At 38.7% G+C, this 13825-nt stretch overlaps 1 protein-coding gene across 5 annotated transcripts in view; it reads left to right on the plus strand.

Annotated features, from left to right (window-relative positions):
* The window catches only part of kmt2e (lysine methyltransferase 2E (inactive)), a 99320-nt gene that overhangs the window by 45478 nt on the left and 40017 nt on the right, over positions 1-13825 (plus strand). For 4 of the 5 annotated variants that reach the window (XM_033039893.1, XM_033039894.1, XM_033039897.1 and 1 more), the window contains exons 7-8: positions 3663-3731; positions 4913-5085. In XM_033039893.1, coding sequence (XP_032895784.1) covers positions 3663-3731; positions 4913-5085 — 242 coding nt within the window. The remainder of the gene's footprint in view (positions 1-3662; positions 3732-4912; positions 5086-13825) is intronic. The other variant, XM_033039895.1, reaches the window with a different exon arrangement.

Here is a 13825-nt window from a genome sequence, read left to right on the forward strand (position 1 = left end):
AGATTGGTTGTGAGCCACATCAACTATAGGTGAAGGAAAGCCCCAGAAAATACATAGATCATAAGATGACTTGACCGTATAATTTTCTTTTATCAACTTGTGTCTGAAAGTGTCTGTTCCACTTCAATTTTAGTCTTCCATTTGCTACAGCTGAATATCAATTTGACTGTGAGAAAAAGTTATCAAGTGCTGCAAATGTTTTAATCATTGTAGGTTTGATTTGCATTTAACTTTTTTAAATTTCAGCCAAAACAGAAAACAATACTTAATCTATTAAATACTCAATATTCTAATTTGCAGTATTTATGTGAGGCTCATTTGTTCATTTGCCATCATTTTCTATTTGTAAAATTTCTCTTGAGTTCTTTTCGATCTCGCCTATTTCCTGCTTTTTTTGTATCTGTCAACTTATTTTCATGGTACATGTGTTGGTTGACAATTTAAAGGTTGTCCTGTCTAGGTATGTCTCAAAATCACGATCTTTAACCACTCCTCAAAAGATCACTCTTGCTCTTATTCCTTCCAACTACTGCATCATCTCTAAATTATTATTTTTCCAAATGTCCTTGAGGATCATGGCTTTCCAAATCAACACTTACCATCCTTCATTGCAGAGTTTGAAATTTTGAAATTGGGTTTTTGTCCCTTTAAATGTATTCAAGTAACCTTAACTCGTGTGCATGTGTGTGTGTAAAAATGTGATTATAATTGTGATAGGTTAGCACGTCTTTTTTTCAGTCTATGCAGTCCCATTGGACATCATCAACTTGCAATCCATGTTCTCCATTTTTCAGGATAATTCTTAATTGAATACTAACATACTTCTCATGGATTAGAAATTATAATTTTTTTTAACAATGCGGTCTCATTTCTGTTGTAGGGAATTTTCAAGTTTTTGGGGTTTTTTTTAATGCATTTTCCTTCTGTTAGATTTTCCTTCTTTCATCCATTGTTTTCCCCTCTAATTGTGTTTTTCCATTTCCAGTCTATAATTTGATTATTGTGTCTCCATATTTTACTTTGGTAGGACTGTCCTGATTTTACGTTTGTATACACAAAGTTCACCAAGTGCATGTGTAGCAATTGCTTATCTTCCCTGGTCTGCCACATTACTGCCACAGTCTTCAGAGGGCCATGCTAGAAAACACTTGAAATAATTAAATGCAGTTGATAATTAAATATAGTTAATTCAGAAAATGTAAATTGTCTGAAATAGTTGCCTCCTCCCTCAGAGCTATTCCTGTCCACTGACCTGCACCAGAAAACTAGTTGGCGTCAGCATCCAGATTTTGCAGTGAAATTGCTAAGAACTACTGGAACTTGGCGATTTGATCGAACATAGAACAGTACAGCACAGGAACAGGCCACTTGGCTCACAGTGGCTGTGCCGATCAAGGCGCCAATTTAAGTTGCGCACCTGCCTGCACGTGGTCTATATTTCCGGCCTGTTCATGTCTTAATACCTCTTAAACATTACTATCGTTTCTACTTGCACCACTTCCACTGGCAGTGCATTCCAGGTACCTACCACTCTCTGTGTGTAAGTAACTGCAGTGTATGTAACTCTGTTTCTTGAGTAACTTTCTGTGTGTAAGTAACTTGAGTGGCAATTGGTTGGATTGGAATTGTCATGCTTCTTGTGGATTTCATGTACCTGGGCAATTTTCCTCTCTGTTCGATGGATGTGGGTCTTGTAACTGTACTTGGAACAGCTTGTCTTGAGCTGCAGACTGGGAAACACAAGGTTACAACACCAGCTCCAGGATGTTATCCGTGTCCAAGGCTTTTTCATATCCATTGCATTTACAATTTCTTGGTACAAGGTGAGATGACGGAAATTGGCTGAAGAATTGTTTCTGTGATGGCAGGAACCTAAAGGGGGAGACCGGGAGGAATAAAGTACTTGTCATTACTGGTTATTGTTCAAATTTGTTTTCTTCGACCATCTTTGAGAATGGGATGTTCATGGTCACATAATCATAGGGAAGTGCAGCACGGAAACAGGTCCATCGCCCCATTGTGTCTGCACTGTCCACCAGCCGCCCATTTACACCTATCCAACATTAATCCCATTTTTATTTGACCCACATTCCCAACAGCTCCCTCCAGATGGTGTTTCCCTCTGTTAATTAATTGATCTCACTCATCCATGGCTGAATGTATAGAATAGTGGATCTTTTGGTGTGATGGATTAGTTTTGAAATACTTAACTCTATTTGCAGCATGCTGCTTCCACAATGTGGTATGCATGCTGTGTCATAGCATCATTAAGAATATTGCATTTAGTACATTGCTCTGATCTAGGATTGGTCCTCTAATTTAGTTGCTTGTGATAGATTGATGGATATGCTAGGCCATGGCTATAAATTGTGGAATGTAATTCTGCTGTTACCAATGACCATCCAGTTTGTTGTAGATGTTTAGATTTAAGCCACCAGTCCTATTTTGAACGTATCCCACTTTGCATAAAAGTACTGTCATAAGAATAATGCCATTCTCATTATGAAGATGATAATGCCTCCAGTAGGGCTGTGCAGAGATGATGCATAGGCGTATCTGTAACAAGCAAAACAGTGTTCTCTGGTGAGATTGGGCCCAAAATTGTTTACTTCACCTTGGCTCATTCACCATCAATTGTATGCCCGGTCTGACCATTTTGGTCAGTAGTTGTGCTACCATGTCATCCTTGGTGATAGAGATTGAAGTCTCTCAGCTAAATTACAATCTGCATGCTTGCTATGTTTAGTGCTCCTTTCAAGTTGTTCAACGTGGAAAAGTACTGATTCATTACGTATGTTTATAATATTCAGTGCTATTTTTAAAGAGTGGTAAACGATTGGAATCGTCCATTGTTTTGTAACTCCATTGCAGTTATTAACAGTTCTGTAAATTCAATCCTGTCATAACCTTTCATCCCTTAGGTGAATTTGTTGGGATGCATTGTACCTTGTACAAACTCCATTCTCTGTTGCCAATCTGCATAGTTCTTCAGTTACACTTAACCATATTCTGGACAGGTTAATCATTTGCTCTTTGAATTAATTTAAAAACCCCAATTTAATGAAGCTCAGAATCAATTAGTTGCACATTTTTTTCTTATCTGTAAAACACTAATAAAAGTACGTATCTATGTAACATATCTTTAATTCTACTATTCTAGATCTGTCTTTCAACTTCATTACAGATGTTTACAGTCTGTACAATCTGTTGATATATTCCGGTTAATTTCAGTTCATTATGCCCATCGTTTGGTGTTTTATGTTAAGTTTGTTCATTTCTCTGTGCCTCCCACCATATCATTTGTATGAGTAAGGACAGGTTCCACTGTATTATCACTGGCACATGTACCTTGCTGAATCTTGCTATTTTGAGAAATATCCTAACACCTATCTGTTCCTGTTTGTTACCTGTGCTATCTAAATCTATAGTTAATAACATGAACCTTCACAAAAAAATCAAAGGTTTTTATCTTTTTACTTTAAAAAATATCACATTTATTACATTCCCTTTGTCCACAAAGATACAAATTAATCAGTTACTATATACCCTTTACAAACTGTCCCTTTTGAAGTGTTCCCTCAATATGATCGCTAACAGTATACTGATGTGAGGATAACTGGTCCATCGGTATCTGGCTTATCCCTTTCCCCTTTTTTGAACAGGAGTTAACATTCGCAACCCTCCAGTCCTTTGGTACAATTCCTGTTTCCAACGAATTTTGGAAAATTATGGTTAGTACATCTGCTATTTCATCACTTAATTTCCCTCCATATTCTGGAATGTCGACCATCTGGACCTGGTGATTTATCACCTTTAATTCCTATTAACCCGTCTTTTTAAAGCAATAAATATATCTGCTAATTTTCCACCTTATCCTCTTGTTCTTTCTACACCTCTTAATATGGTATCAATGTATTTGTTGAGCATCGCTTATTATTTTCCATTCTTTTTTGTTCTTAATGAATAAAATGTGAAACAGATTATGAAATGCAAAGCAAATTTCTTTGAAGTGACAACCTGACACAGTTTCATGATACATTCAGATTCTAACCTTAATTATTAAAATGCTGCATTTAATAATATTAGTTCCACTGGTTTATCCCTGAGGTAAAGAACCAAAGAATTATTTTGGCAATCTATAAAATATCATATCCCTTTGTTGGATTTTATTTTAATCCAATCATACAAAAAAATGTCATAAAATACTGCATTTTGAATAGTAGAGCAGTTATCTTTTATGTATTGATTTGTATATGCTTGCATCACATGTCACTGTGTCGGGTTCATAATATTTTTACTTGCTTCCATGTGCCATTTTGTTGGAGATGTGCAGATTTAAAATGGATATAACCTTGATTATCCAGCATATTGGTGGCAGCTCTCTCGCTAAACCTCACCATTCTCCATTAATGCAAGTAGGTAGAATACGGAAAGTGCCAAATACTCTTATGCTTAATTCACTCATTACACATTTGGCACTGCAATACTCAACCTAATCCGATGAATCTCTACCTCTCAATTTATTTTGCAGACCAGACTTGTAATTGTTTGATACACCAATAGCATCCTCTGCACCTGAATACAACTACCTGCTCAGTGAATTTCACTAATGAAACTACTGACATTAGAATTCATGCAAATATTGTTTAAGGGTGTCCTTTCGTGAATGGTCTGGGAGTTAACATAACATTGATTAATTAGTTTCTGCAACAGAGATCGCACCATCTGTAATCTTGAGTCCTCAAAATATTCTCATAAATTTCAGAATATTCTCATAATAAACGATAGAAGAATGGATAATTGAGGTTATATTTTAAAATATGTAATATTTTTTATTTTGGCTCTTTGTACAAATGCTTATGTATATAGGAGTGCAGGTTTGTTTCAGATTTTGTTTTCTTCTTTTAAATAGACGGCGATACCAGTGCAACAGAAAGTGGAGATGAGGTACCTGTGGAGCTATACACTGCCTTTCAGCAAATCCCTACAACTATCACATTAACAGCCACAAGGGTAACAAAGGTAAATGAGAAAAAGCGAAAGAAAAGTGGAGACAAAGAACAGTTTGCTGCAAAATCAAGAAAGGCAAGTAGAATTTGTCCAGTCATATTCTGTTTTTTTTTAATAGTGTTCGACAACTAGAGAGAGCTGCACTAACTGACGGGAAAAAAATATCCACTAAGAGTTAGTTTAACTGAAGGTTAATTTTGTACCATAATTCTCAGGTCTTTGGACTATGTTGCATTGACAAAAACATTTCAAGATTATTTTAATAGTTTGTGAAAGTCTTTGGTTTTGTAAACTTTTAAAGCTATTAACAAGTTGCCGACAAATACTTCGAAATCCCTGTCCCCCGTTCCCCACACCCAGGCACTTTCAAGTTAAACAAAGAAATATGTTCTAAAGTTTATTGGATGTAAAATCAAACCATTTAATTTATACAAAATATTAAAACAGATAGAATAGGCTTGGCTTGTATATCAATAGTGTAAATACAGAGGAATTACTTTCTGATTAATCTGCCAACCAACCAAAGGTGCAAGCAAAAGTCAATGACAGTGTACAGGGAAGCTTTGACTATAATCTTTCTCATTGATCAGCATTTGCAATTCTGAATTGTCACCTTTGAGAGCACGACTTAACCTAGATTCAGGAATTTGGCTATGACATTCATCAGGATGATTGCCCAAGTATTTAAGAAGGAACTGCAGATGCTGGAAAATCGAAGGTACACAAAAATGCTGGAGAAACTCAGCGGGTGCAGCAGCATCTATGGGGTGAAGGAGATAGGCAACGTTTCGGGCCGAAACCCTTCTTCAGACTCAAGATTGCACAAGTATATTGACTGGTTCGGTTTGTGCTGGATGCAATCATGTTCTCTATAATGCAATTGGATGCATTGTTTAAACTGCTAGCTTCCTTTTGTTTCGTAAGGAACTGCAGATGTTGGTTTAAACCTAAGATAGACACAAAAAGCTGGCGTAACTCAGTGGGACAAAACAACATTTTGTCCCGCTGAGTTACTCCAGCTTTTTGTGTCTAGCTTCCTTTTGTTGTTCGTCTGAATAGTTTGGTTGACACATTGACAACTTTCTTCATACAAAGTTGATGGCATTTCTTATCTTTCATGAGAGACCACAATCAGTGGTTGCGAGTCCCTTACCAGTATCTGAATTGAATCTAGGCTCTCATTCCATTGCAGTACAATGGACGTGCTGCTTTACTACAGGTTTCATGCTTTTGTTAAGATGTCAATCAAAGGCACTTTGTTGCTTCATTAATTCAGGTGGCACTATTTTGAAGCAGACTTATTCCTGGTGTATTGATCATTTCTTTTATCAGAAAATATGCTTCCTAAAAGTAATTAAAGGTTAATCTACGGGATGCTGTTGTCGGCTGCATGAACCTGCCAGTTAAAAAAAAAAAGGGGGGGGGGGGGGGTAGGGCCTGTCCCACTGCGGGGACCTAATTCGCGAGTTTAGAAGAGTTTGCCCTCGACTCATACTCGCAACATGGTCGACACAAGGTCCTAGGATGTCTTTGTAACTCTCCTTCATGTTCGAGAGTAGTCCCCGCGTACTCGAGGCCTCAGTTAGGTCACGTCATTTTTTTAGCAAGTTGAAAAATGCCCGAGAGCTTAAAAAAAAAGGTCGCTAAGGAAAGAATCGGTATTTTTTTTTACTCATAGGTTTAGTCGAGGTAGGTCGTAGTAGGTCGTAATGCTATCGAAGGTATTCAAAGGCTCGTTTTTAAAAGCAGACAAATCCACTTCGTGCAGCGCATTTATCAGGTTCTCATACTGTCACAACCTAAATCTCCTTTGCAAGAGGGGCTTCACCCACTGAGACCTCTTCTTGGGCTTCCTCTTCACCCTTGTTCTTGCCCTTCTGCCTTTAGACTGCACAAGCAAAAGGTCTGCTGCAAACAGCAGGAATTGTATTTTTACTGCCATCATCCTCCTCACCAGTTCCTTCCTTGCACGCATGGCTCAGAATGATTTTTTAAAAAAACAACCTGGCAGCCATTTTATAGTGGAAAAAAAATTGTAAACATGACATCATTTTCTCAGGTGATCATTTGAGCTGTAGCCACTCGTCGCTATTCGTAGTTGGTTTTCGGTGTAGTCGACTGAGGTCGAAGGGGGTCGTCCTCACTCTCTACTATTCAGGGTCCAATTTGCCAGAGACCATCGTTGAGTAAATCATAGATAGTCAAAGCAAGTTTTGAACATAGTCGAAGGAGGTCTTCTACAGAGTCGAATGAGGTCTTCAACATATTCGTAGGAGGTTCTCTACATAATCGAGGAAGGTCGAAGGAGGTGTTCTACTTCGGCGAATCAACATGACCATGACACTTTTTCATACTCTCCTAAACGCTTCTACACTCGCAAACTAGGTCCCCGCAGTGGGACAGGCCCTAAGTGCTGTTTAGATGATGCAAAGAGGGGGATCGGGAGAGATGAAACACCCCATAAATTTGTAAAATCAGAGATCCAACAGCATTTGACAGCTGTTAATAACATCACACAGCAAAGTTATGAGTATATATTTACTTTATTATGTTTTTGTTCATTTTAAACAGGCCCTATGCCTATTATTTTCTCATTATTCTGTCCTTTGAACCCTGTAAATCTGAATGCATGTATCATCAGACTCCGCAGATTACTTTCTTATTTTACACATGTTTTTAATCTCCTTTATTTGAGTTTGTTTCCTGGTATTCAGTATAGGCTCACTTATGTGGTAAAGCAACCATTGTGGGAAAATTAAGGATAAATTGAGAGAGGGATATGAATTTATGTTGCCTGATTTAAATTTTGTCACAAAATTGTAGATAATTTTATACTGTACATAAGACTACCCAAGTTGCTACAGTAACACTGCAACACAATGTGGTCATAGTTTGCTTGGTATATATAAAATCGCCCTTAGAAGCGACACTTGCGCATGACAGAGAAATGCAATATGTTTCCTATGGTCTCATGTGTTGTATTTCACAATTTCGCTTTTGTGTTTAAAATTTGAACAGATTATATCATTCCAGATAATAAAAGCCTCTATTCAGATTAGTTCTGTTTTGTATAGTTGGAGTTTAGCTCCATAATATTTTTTAAGGCTTCAAATTGAAGCAAAATTTGTGTAAAAGCTGGCTTTTATTTGCAAATTTTATTCACATTTTGAATAAATTTACTATTTAATAAAATTAGAAATAGCACTCTTCATTTTTGTGGTACTCTTGAGGGAAGGACATAAAAAGAGGGGAGGTTACCTGTAAAGTAAAATTCAAGACAAAATTGCATATAACTTTATAAAAAGAAGCAAAATAAATTAAATAATTTTATTTAACTTGTTTGCTTTGTCGTAACTTGGAAATTTCCAGGAAAATTTGGGATCATTTCTGGAGATGTGTCGATTTAGTGGCATACTGTAAATGTGCTGGGCTCAAAATTATTTAAAACATTGAACAATGTTATACATTTGTGAAATTATGTTTCCAAATGGATTTACATTGCTCCAGGACCTGGGCACTTCCTAAGTTGATTCAAGCTAGGGCTAGTGATAGGTGTCTGGTAACCGTTACAGAACTGTTGACATCATTAATAATGCAATGTTGTTTTAAAACAAATTTTGTCATGCAACATTCAGTCGTCTTATTTCCAAATTACATTTGTCATTGCTCACTCGTAAATGAATCAGGTTTTCATATCAATGCTATGTTTGCCTCTTGGTTCTTGGTTTCTTGGTCCTCCAAAATATTCCAAATGGAATTTAAACTGGAGGTGGGGCCTCCACTGTGATGAAAGGTCACACTGCATTTAGTTGAGCCTGCACTGCATTGTACCTGGTGATTGTCGAGCAATATAGCTCAGGAATAGGCCTTACAGCCCACGATACATGTGTTGATCAGGATGCCAAACGATTCCCTTCTGTCTGCACGTGATCCATATCCCTCCATTCTCTGTATATCCATGCACTTATCTAAAAGCATCTTAAACGCCACCATCGTATCTGTTTCCACTGCCGCCTGTGGCTGCGTGCTCCAGGTACCTACCACTTTGTGTGTTTCATAAAAACTTGCACTGCACATCTCCTTTAAATATTTTTCTCTCATCTTAACACTATGCACTTGTGTATTTGATATTTCCACCCTGGGAAATAGATTCTGACAGTCTACCCTCTCTATGTATTATAATTTTATAAACTTCTATTAGATCTTCCCCCCACTCCCCCAAAGTCTGATGCTCCAGAGAAAACAATCCAAGTTTGCTCAATACTTCCTTGTAGCTAATATCCTCTAATCCAGGCAGCATCCAAGTAAACATCTTTTGCACCATCTCCACATTTCCATATCCTTTCTGGAATGAGGTGACCAGAAAGGTGCATTATAGTCCAGATGCTGTCTAACCAAATGTTTATTCCCTAACTTTTATACTCAGTGACCCGATGAAGATAGACATACCACACGCTGCCTCTACCACTCTATACACGTGTGCTGCTACTTTTAATAAGCTATGGTATTGAACCTCAAGATTCCTGTGTATATCAGTGCTTTTAAAGATCTCGCCATTAGACTTTCCCCTTACATTCCCCTTACTTAAAGTGCAACACCTCATATTTGCCCAGATTAAACTCGACATCTGCCATTACTCCACCCATATCTGTAACTGATCTATGTACTATGGTATGCTTTTACAGCCATCTTCACTGTCTGCAACCCCTCAAATGATTATGTTGTCTGGTAAAATTACTAACCAACCCATGTACATTTTCATTTTAGTCATTTATATATATTACAAACAAGAGGTCCCAGCATTGATAACTTTGGAATACCATTGGTCACAGACCTTCAACCAGAATAACACACTTCCATCTCTACCCTCTGTCTTCTATGGGTAAGCCGATTCTGAATTCAAAGTACTAAATCAATGTGGTTCCGATGGATCTAATCTTCTGGATCAGCCTACCACGAGGAAACTTGTCAAATGCCTTACTGAAGTCAAAGAGGACAACAAATATTGCCCAAACCTCACTAATCACTTTTGTCATCTATTCAAACAGATGCAATTAAGTTTGTATAGCATGACCTGCCCCGTACAAAGCCATGCTAACTGTCCCTAATTAGCCCATTGTCTTCCAGACGTGAGTAAATCCTATCCCCGCAGAACCCTCTCCAATAGCTTTCTTATTACTGATGCGATAGTCACCATCCTATAATTTCCTGGATTATCTCTATTTCAGTTCTTAAATAATGGAACAATATTGGCTACTCTCCAATCCTCCAGAAGGTTTTCTGTGGCTAGAGAGGATATAGAGAGCTTTGTTAGCCCTTCACAATATCCTCTCTTGCCTTTCTCATTAACCTGGGATGGATCCCATCTTGTCCTGGGGACTCATCCATCTTAATGCTCTTCAAGAGACCCAGCACCACCATCTTCATGATCGAAAAATGCCAAAGCATATGAGTATATTCCTCACTGATTTCGCTATCCTCCATGGCTTTCTTCTTGGTGAAGACTGATGCAAAGTACAGGTTTAGTGGCTCGTCTGCATCCTCTGAGTCCAAATATAAATGTCCTTCTTTATGCCTGAGTGGTCCTACCTGCTCCCTCTTGTTTTTTTAAAGTACGTATGAAAAGCCTTGGGATTCTCTTTAATCCTACCATTTTATGATAGACAGAAATACTGGAGAAACTCAGCGGGTGAGGCAGCATCTATGGAGCGAAGGAAATAGGCAACGTTTTGGGTCGAGACCCTTCTTCAGACTGATGGGGGGGGGGGGGGGAGGGAAGAAGAAAGGAAGAGGAGGAGACAGTGGGCTGAGGGAGACCTGAGAAGGAGAGGAGAAAGTAGGGACTACCTGAAATTATAGGTCAATGTGCATACCGCTGGGGTGTAAACTGCCCAAGCGAAATATGAGGTGCTGGTCCTCCAATTTACGGTGGGCTTCACTCTGGCCATGGAGGAGGCCCAGGACAGGAAGGTCGGATTCGGAATGGGAGGGGGAGTTGAAGTGCTGAGCCACCGGGAGATCAGGTTGGTTATTGCGAAACGAGCGGAGGTGTTGGGCGAAACGATCGACAAGCCTACGCTTGGTCTCACCGATGTAGAGCAGCTGACACCTGGAGCAGCGGATGCAATAGATGAGTTTGGAGGAGGTGCAGGTGAACCTCTGCCGCATCTGGAAAGACTGGGAGACTTCTTCCCACCCACACCACCCCCCCCGCCACCCTCGCATCAATCTGAAGAAGGGTCTCGACCCGAAACGTTGCCTATTTCCTTCGCTCCATAGATGCTGCCTCACCTGCTGAGTTTCCCCAGGATTTTTGTCTACCTTCGATTTTCCAGCATCTGCAGTTCCTTCTTAAACACTTCATTTTATGGCTTCATTTTGCCCCTCCAAATTCCCTGCTTGAATTGTTTCCTGCTATTATTTATATTCCTCAAAGGCTGAGTCTGATTTCATTTTCCTAATACTTGCCTTTGTCTCCTTTTTCTTTAAGGACAAATTTATAATCTTTCATGTCATCCATGGTTCCCTTAAACGATTCCCTCATGTCAGATGTAGATGTACTCAATCACAGTTGTTTCCAGTGTATTCTCCGAGCACCTACCTAATAATAATATTGTAATTTGCCCTCTCCCAATTTAGTACTTCCCCCAAGGTCCAGACTTATCCTTATTTATAACTAATCTAAGATCTAAGGAAATGTCATTTTCACTTCATTTTAAATTCATTGCTTGCATCTGAGGAAAAAAATCACGAAGGTAATTATGCTTTTAGGCAGTCAAGGAAAAAGATGAGAAAGTAACCCTTGCTAATCAAGGCGATTTGTCAGTGTGTTCACTGTTGTGAATGCACTGCCATCACATCTGTGTTTGATCTTTCTCTAAGGGGAGGCCATAATGACGGAATAACATTGTGGCGGCTCATGGACATTTGATTCTGATGATTGGATTTCTATATCCGTGTAATAAGAATGGTAAGAGGCTGTGCAAACTGGATGAGATACCATGGCACTGATTTTTCTTTCTATGAATGGCCCCCAAAGGTGCATTTTCAATTCACTCTTGCTTCTTTAGGAGGCATGATAAAGTAGATGCTAATTTATTAGATCAGCAGATTGATTTCTGGATCATTGATCTGGAGCTGGAAATTTAAATTCAAATATTTAAAGAACTAATCTCAGTCAGGGTATCACCAAACCACTAGATTGTTGTAAAACTCCATCTGGTTCAATCATGTCTTTCGTGGAAGGGAACCTGCCATTTTTGCCCAGCCTGCCTTGTATATGAACCAAGCTAGAGTCGCCAAGATGTTAGATGCTTAATTGCCTCCTCAGTTCAGGTGCACTTAGGAATGGTCAGTAAATTCTGGCATTTACGGTGACGTCCACATCCAGTGAATGAAGCATTTCAAAGAACTATGCATGCATAAATTATGATTGTTAAAACTGAAGGAAAAGATGTGTGTTCACAATCGTAGATGATTGTATGATCTCCACAATCATCAGCCACAGAGGCCAAGTGTCAGGATTGTATAAAAGTTTGCATTCACTGTGAGGGTGGGTAACGTGTGAACTATAATGCAATGGGAGACAATGGAGTCCCCCTCCACCGTGATAATTGCAAACATTGGTCATCGTGCTACCCTCTAAGTTAAGTCAATTGCCTTTCCTTTTATTGGATTAATTAAAGTAAATGCTATAGCTAGCATCTGTGTTTTAATTTGTCATATTTTTTTCATGTTGCACTGACTTTATACTGTGCTTTTGATTACTGCACAATGTTTTAATTTACAAACTTTGAATATCTCATTTCAGTGCTCTGCCAAATATGTGCCTTTCACATTGATAGTAAAGGTTAAAGAAAATGTTTCTTTCAACTTAAAACATTACATGAAAAGTGTTTACCATTGAAAGCAAAAAGTCTTTGAGAAGAATTGAGGACAAAATTGAACAATCTTCAACATAACAATTAACTGAAATTGGTCCATGTTTTATAATCTATTCAGCAAACTGTCACACTTGTTTCTGTGTAGACTTCATGGTTCTCCCATTGCATTGCGATTTTCCTCAACTTCCCTTTCTGACAAAGGGAAGCAGATCACCTTTTTTGTATGCACATTAATTTAAAGGAGCATCTGCAGATTGTGAAAGCTCTCTGTTGAGCATGGCAAGTGTGTTGCCTGAGAGCATGTGGTCGGAGAAACCGTGGCAGCCTGAGGGAGAAGGTCTTTAAACCTTTGCTATCTTATGGTTTTCACTTAAGACCAGTCAGACAATGCACTGTTTTTACCACTGTTCCAATAACCACAGAATCTGGGATAGGAAAATTAAACAGTTGTCTGTTGCTCAATGATTCAGGTGAAGTCCAATTTCAGTTTATTCAGTTGTCTGTTATTCAATGATCCAGAAATCAATCTGCTGATCTAATAAATTCAGTTCAGGACACAGAACAACAACCTGCTCAGATTAAAGATTTCTACTTGCTACGGATCACATTTAACAGAACTTGGCCTGAGACTCCAGAGTTGCACAATGGTTTCATTGAAACAGAAATCTGCTTCATCAGAGCATCCAGTGGCTAGCATAGGGAGATTGCACGGCAGTCGGGTCACGACCCATGACCCGTACTGTTGCTACGCTACGCCAATAGGAGTACACGCGATGAACTGCAGGTAAGCACTGACCATTGTTTCCAGCATTGCGGGCCCGTTAAAACCAGCCGAAATGGTCAATTTTTGTGCTGTAAATAATTATGGAAATCGGGATAAGCGTGAGAGACTTTTATCCTCCTTCAGAATTCCAAAAGTGATGAGAAATGAC

The sequence above is a fragment of the Amblyraja radiata genome, chromosome 21, assembly GCF_010909765.2.
Source record: "Amblyraja radiata isolate CabotCenter1 chromosome 21, sAmbRad1.1.pri, whole genome shotgun sequence".
NCBI lineage: Eukaryota > Metazoa > Chordata > Chondrichthyes > Rajiformes > Rajidae > Amblyraja > Amblyraja radiata.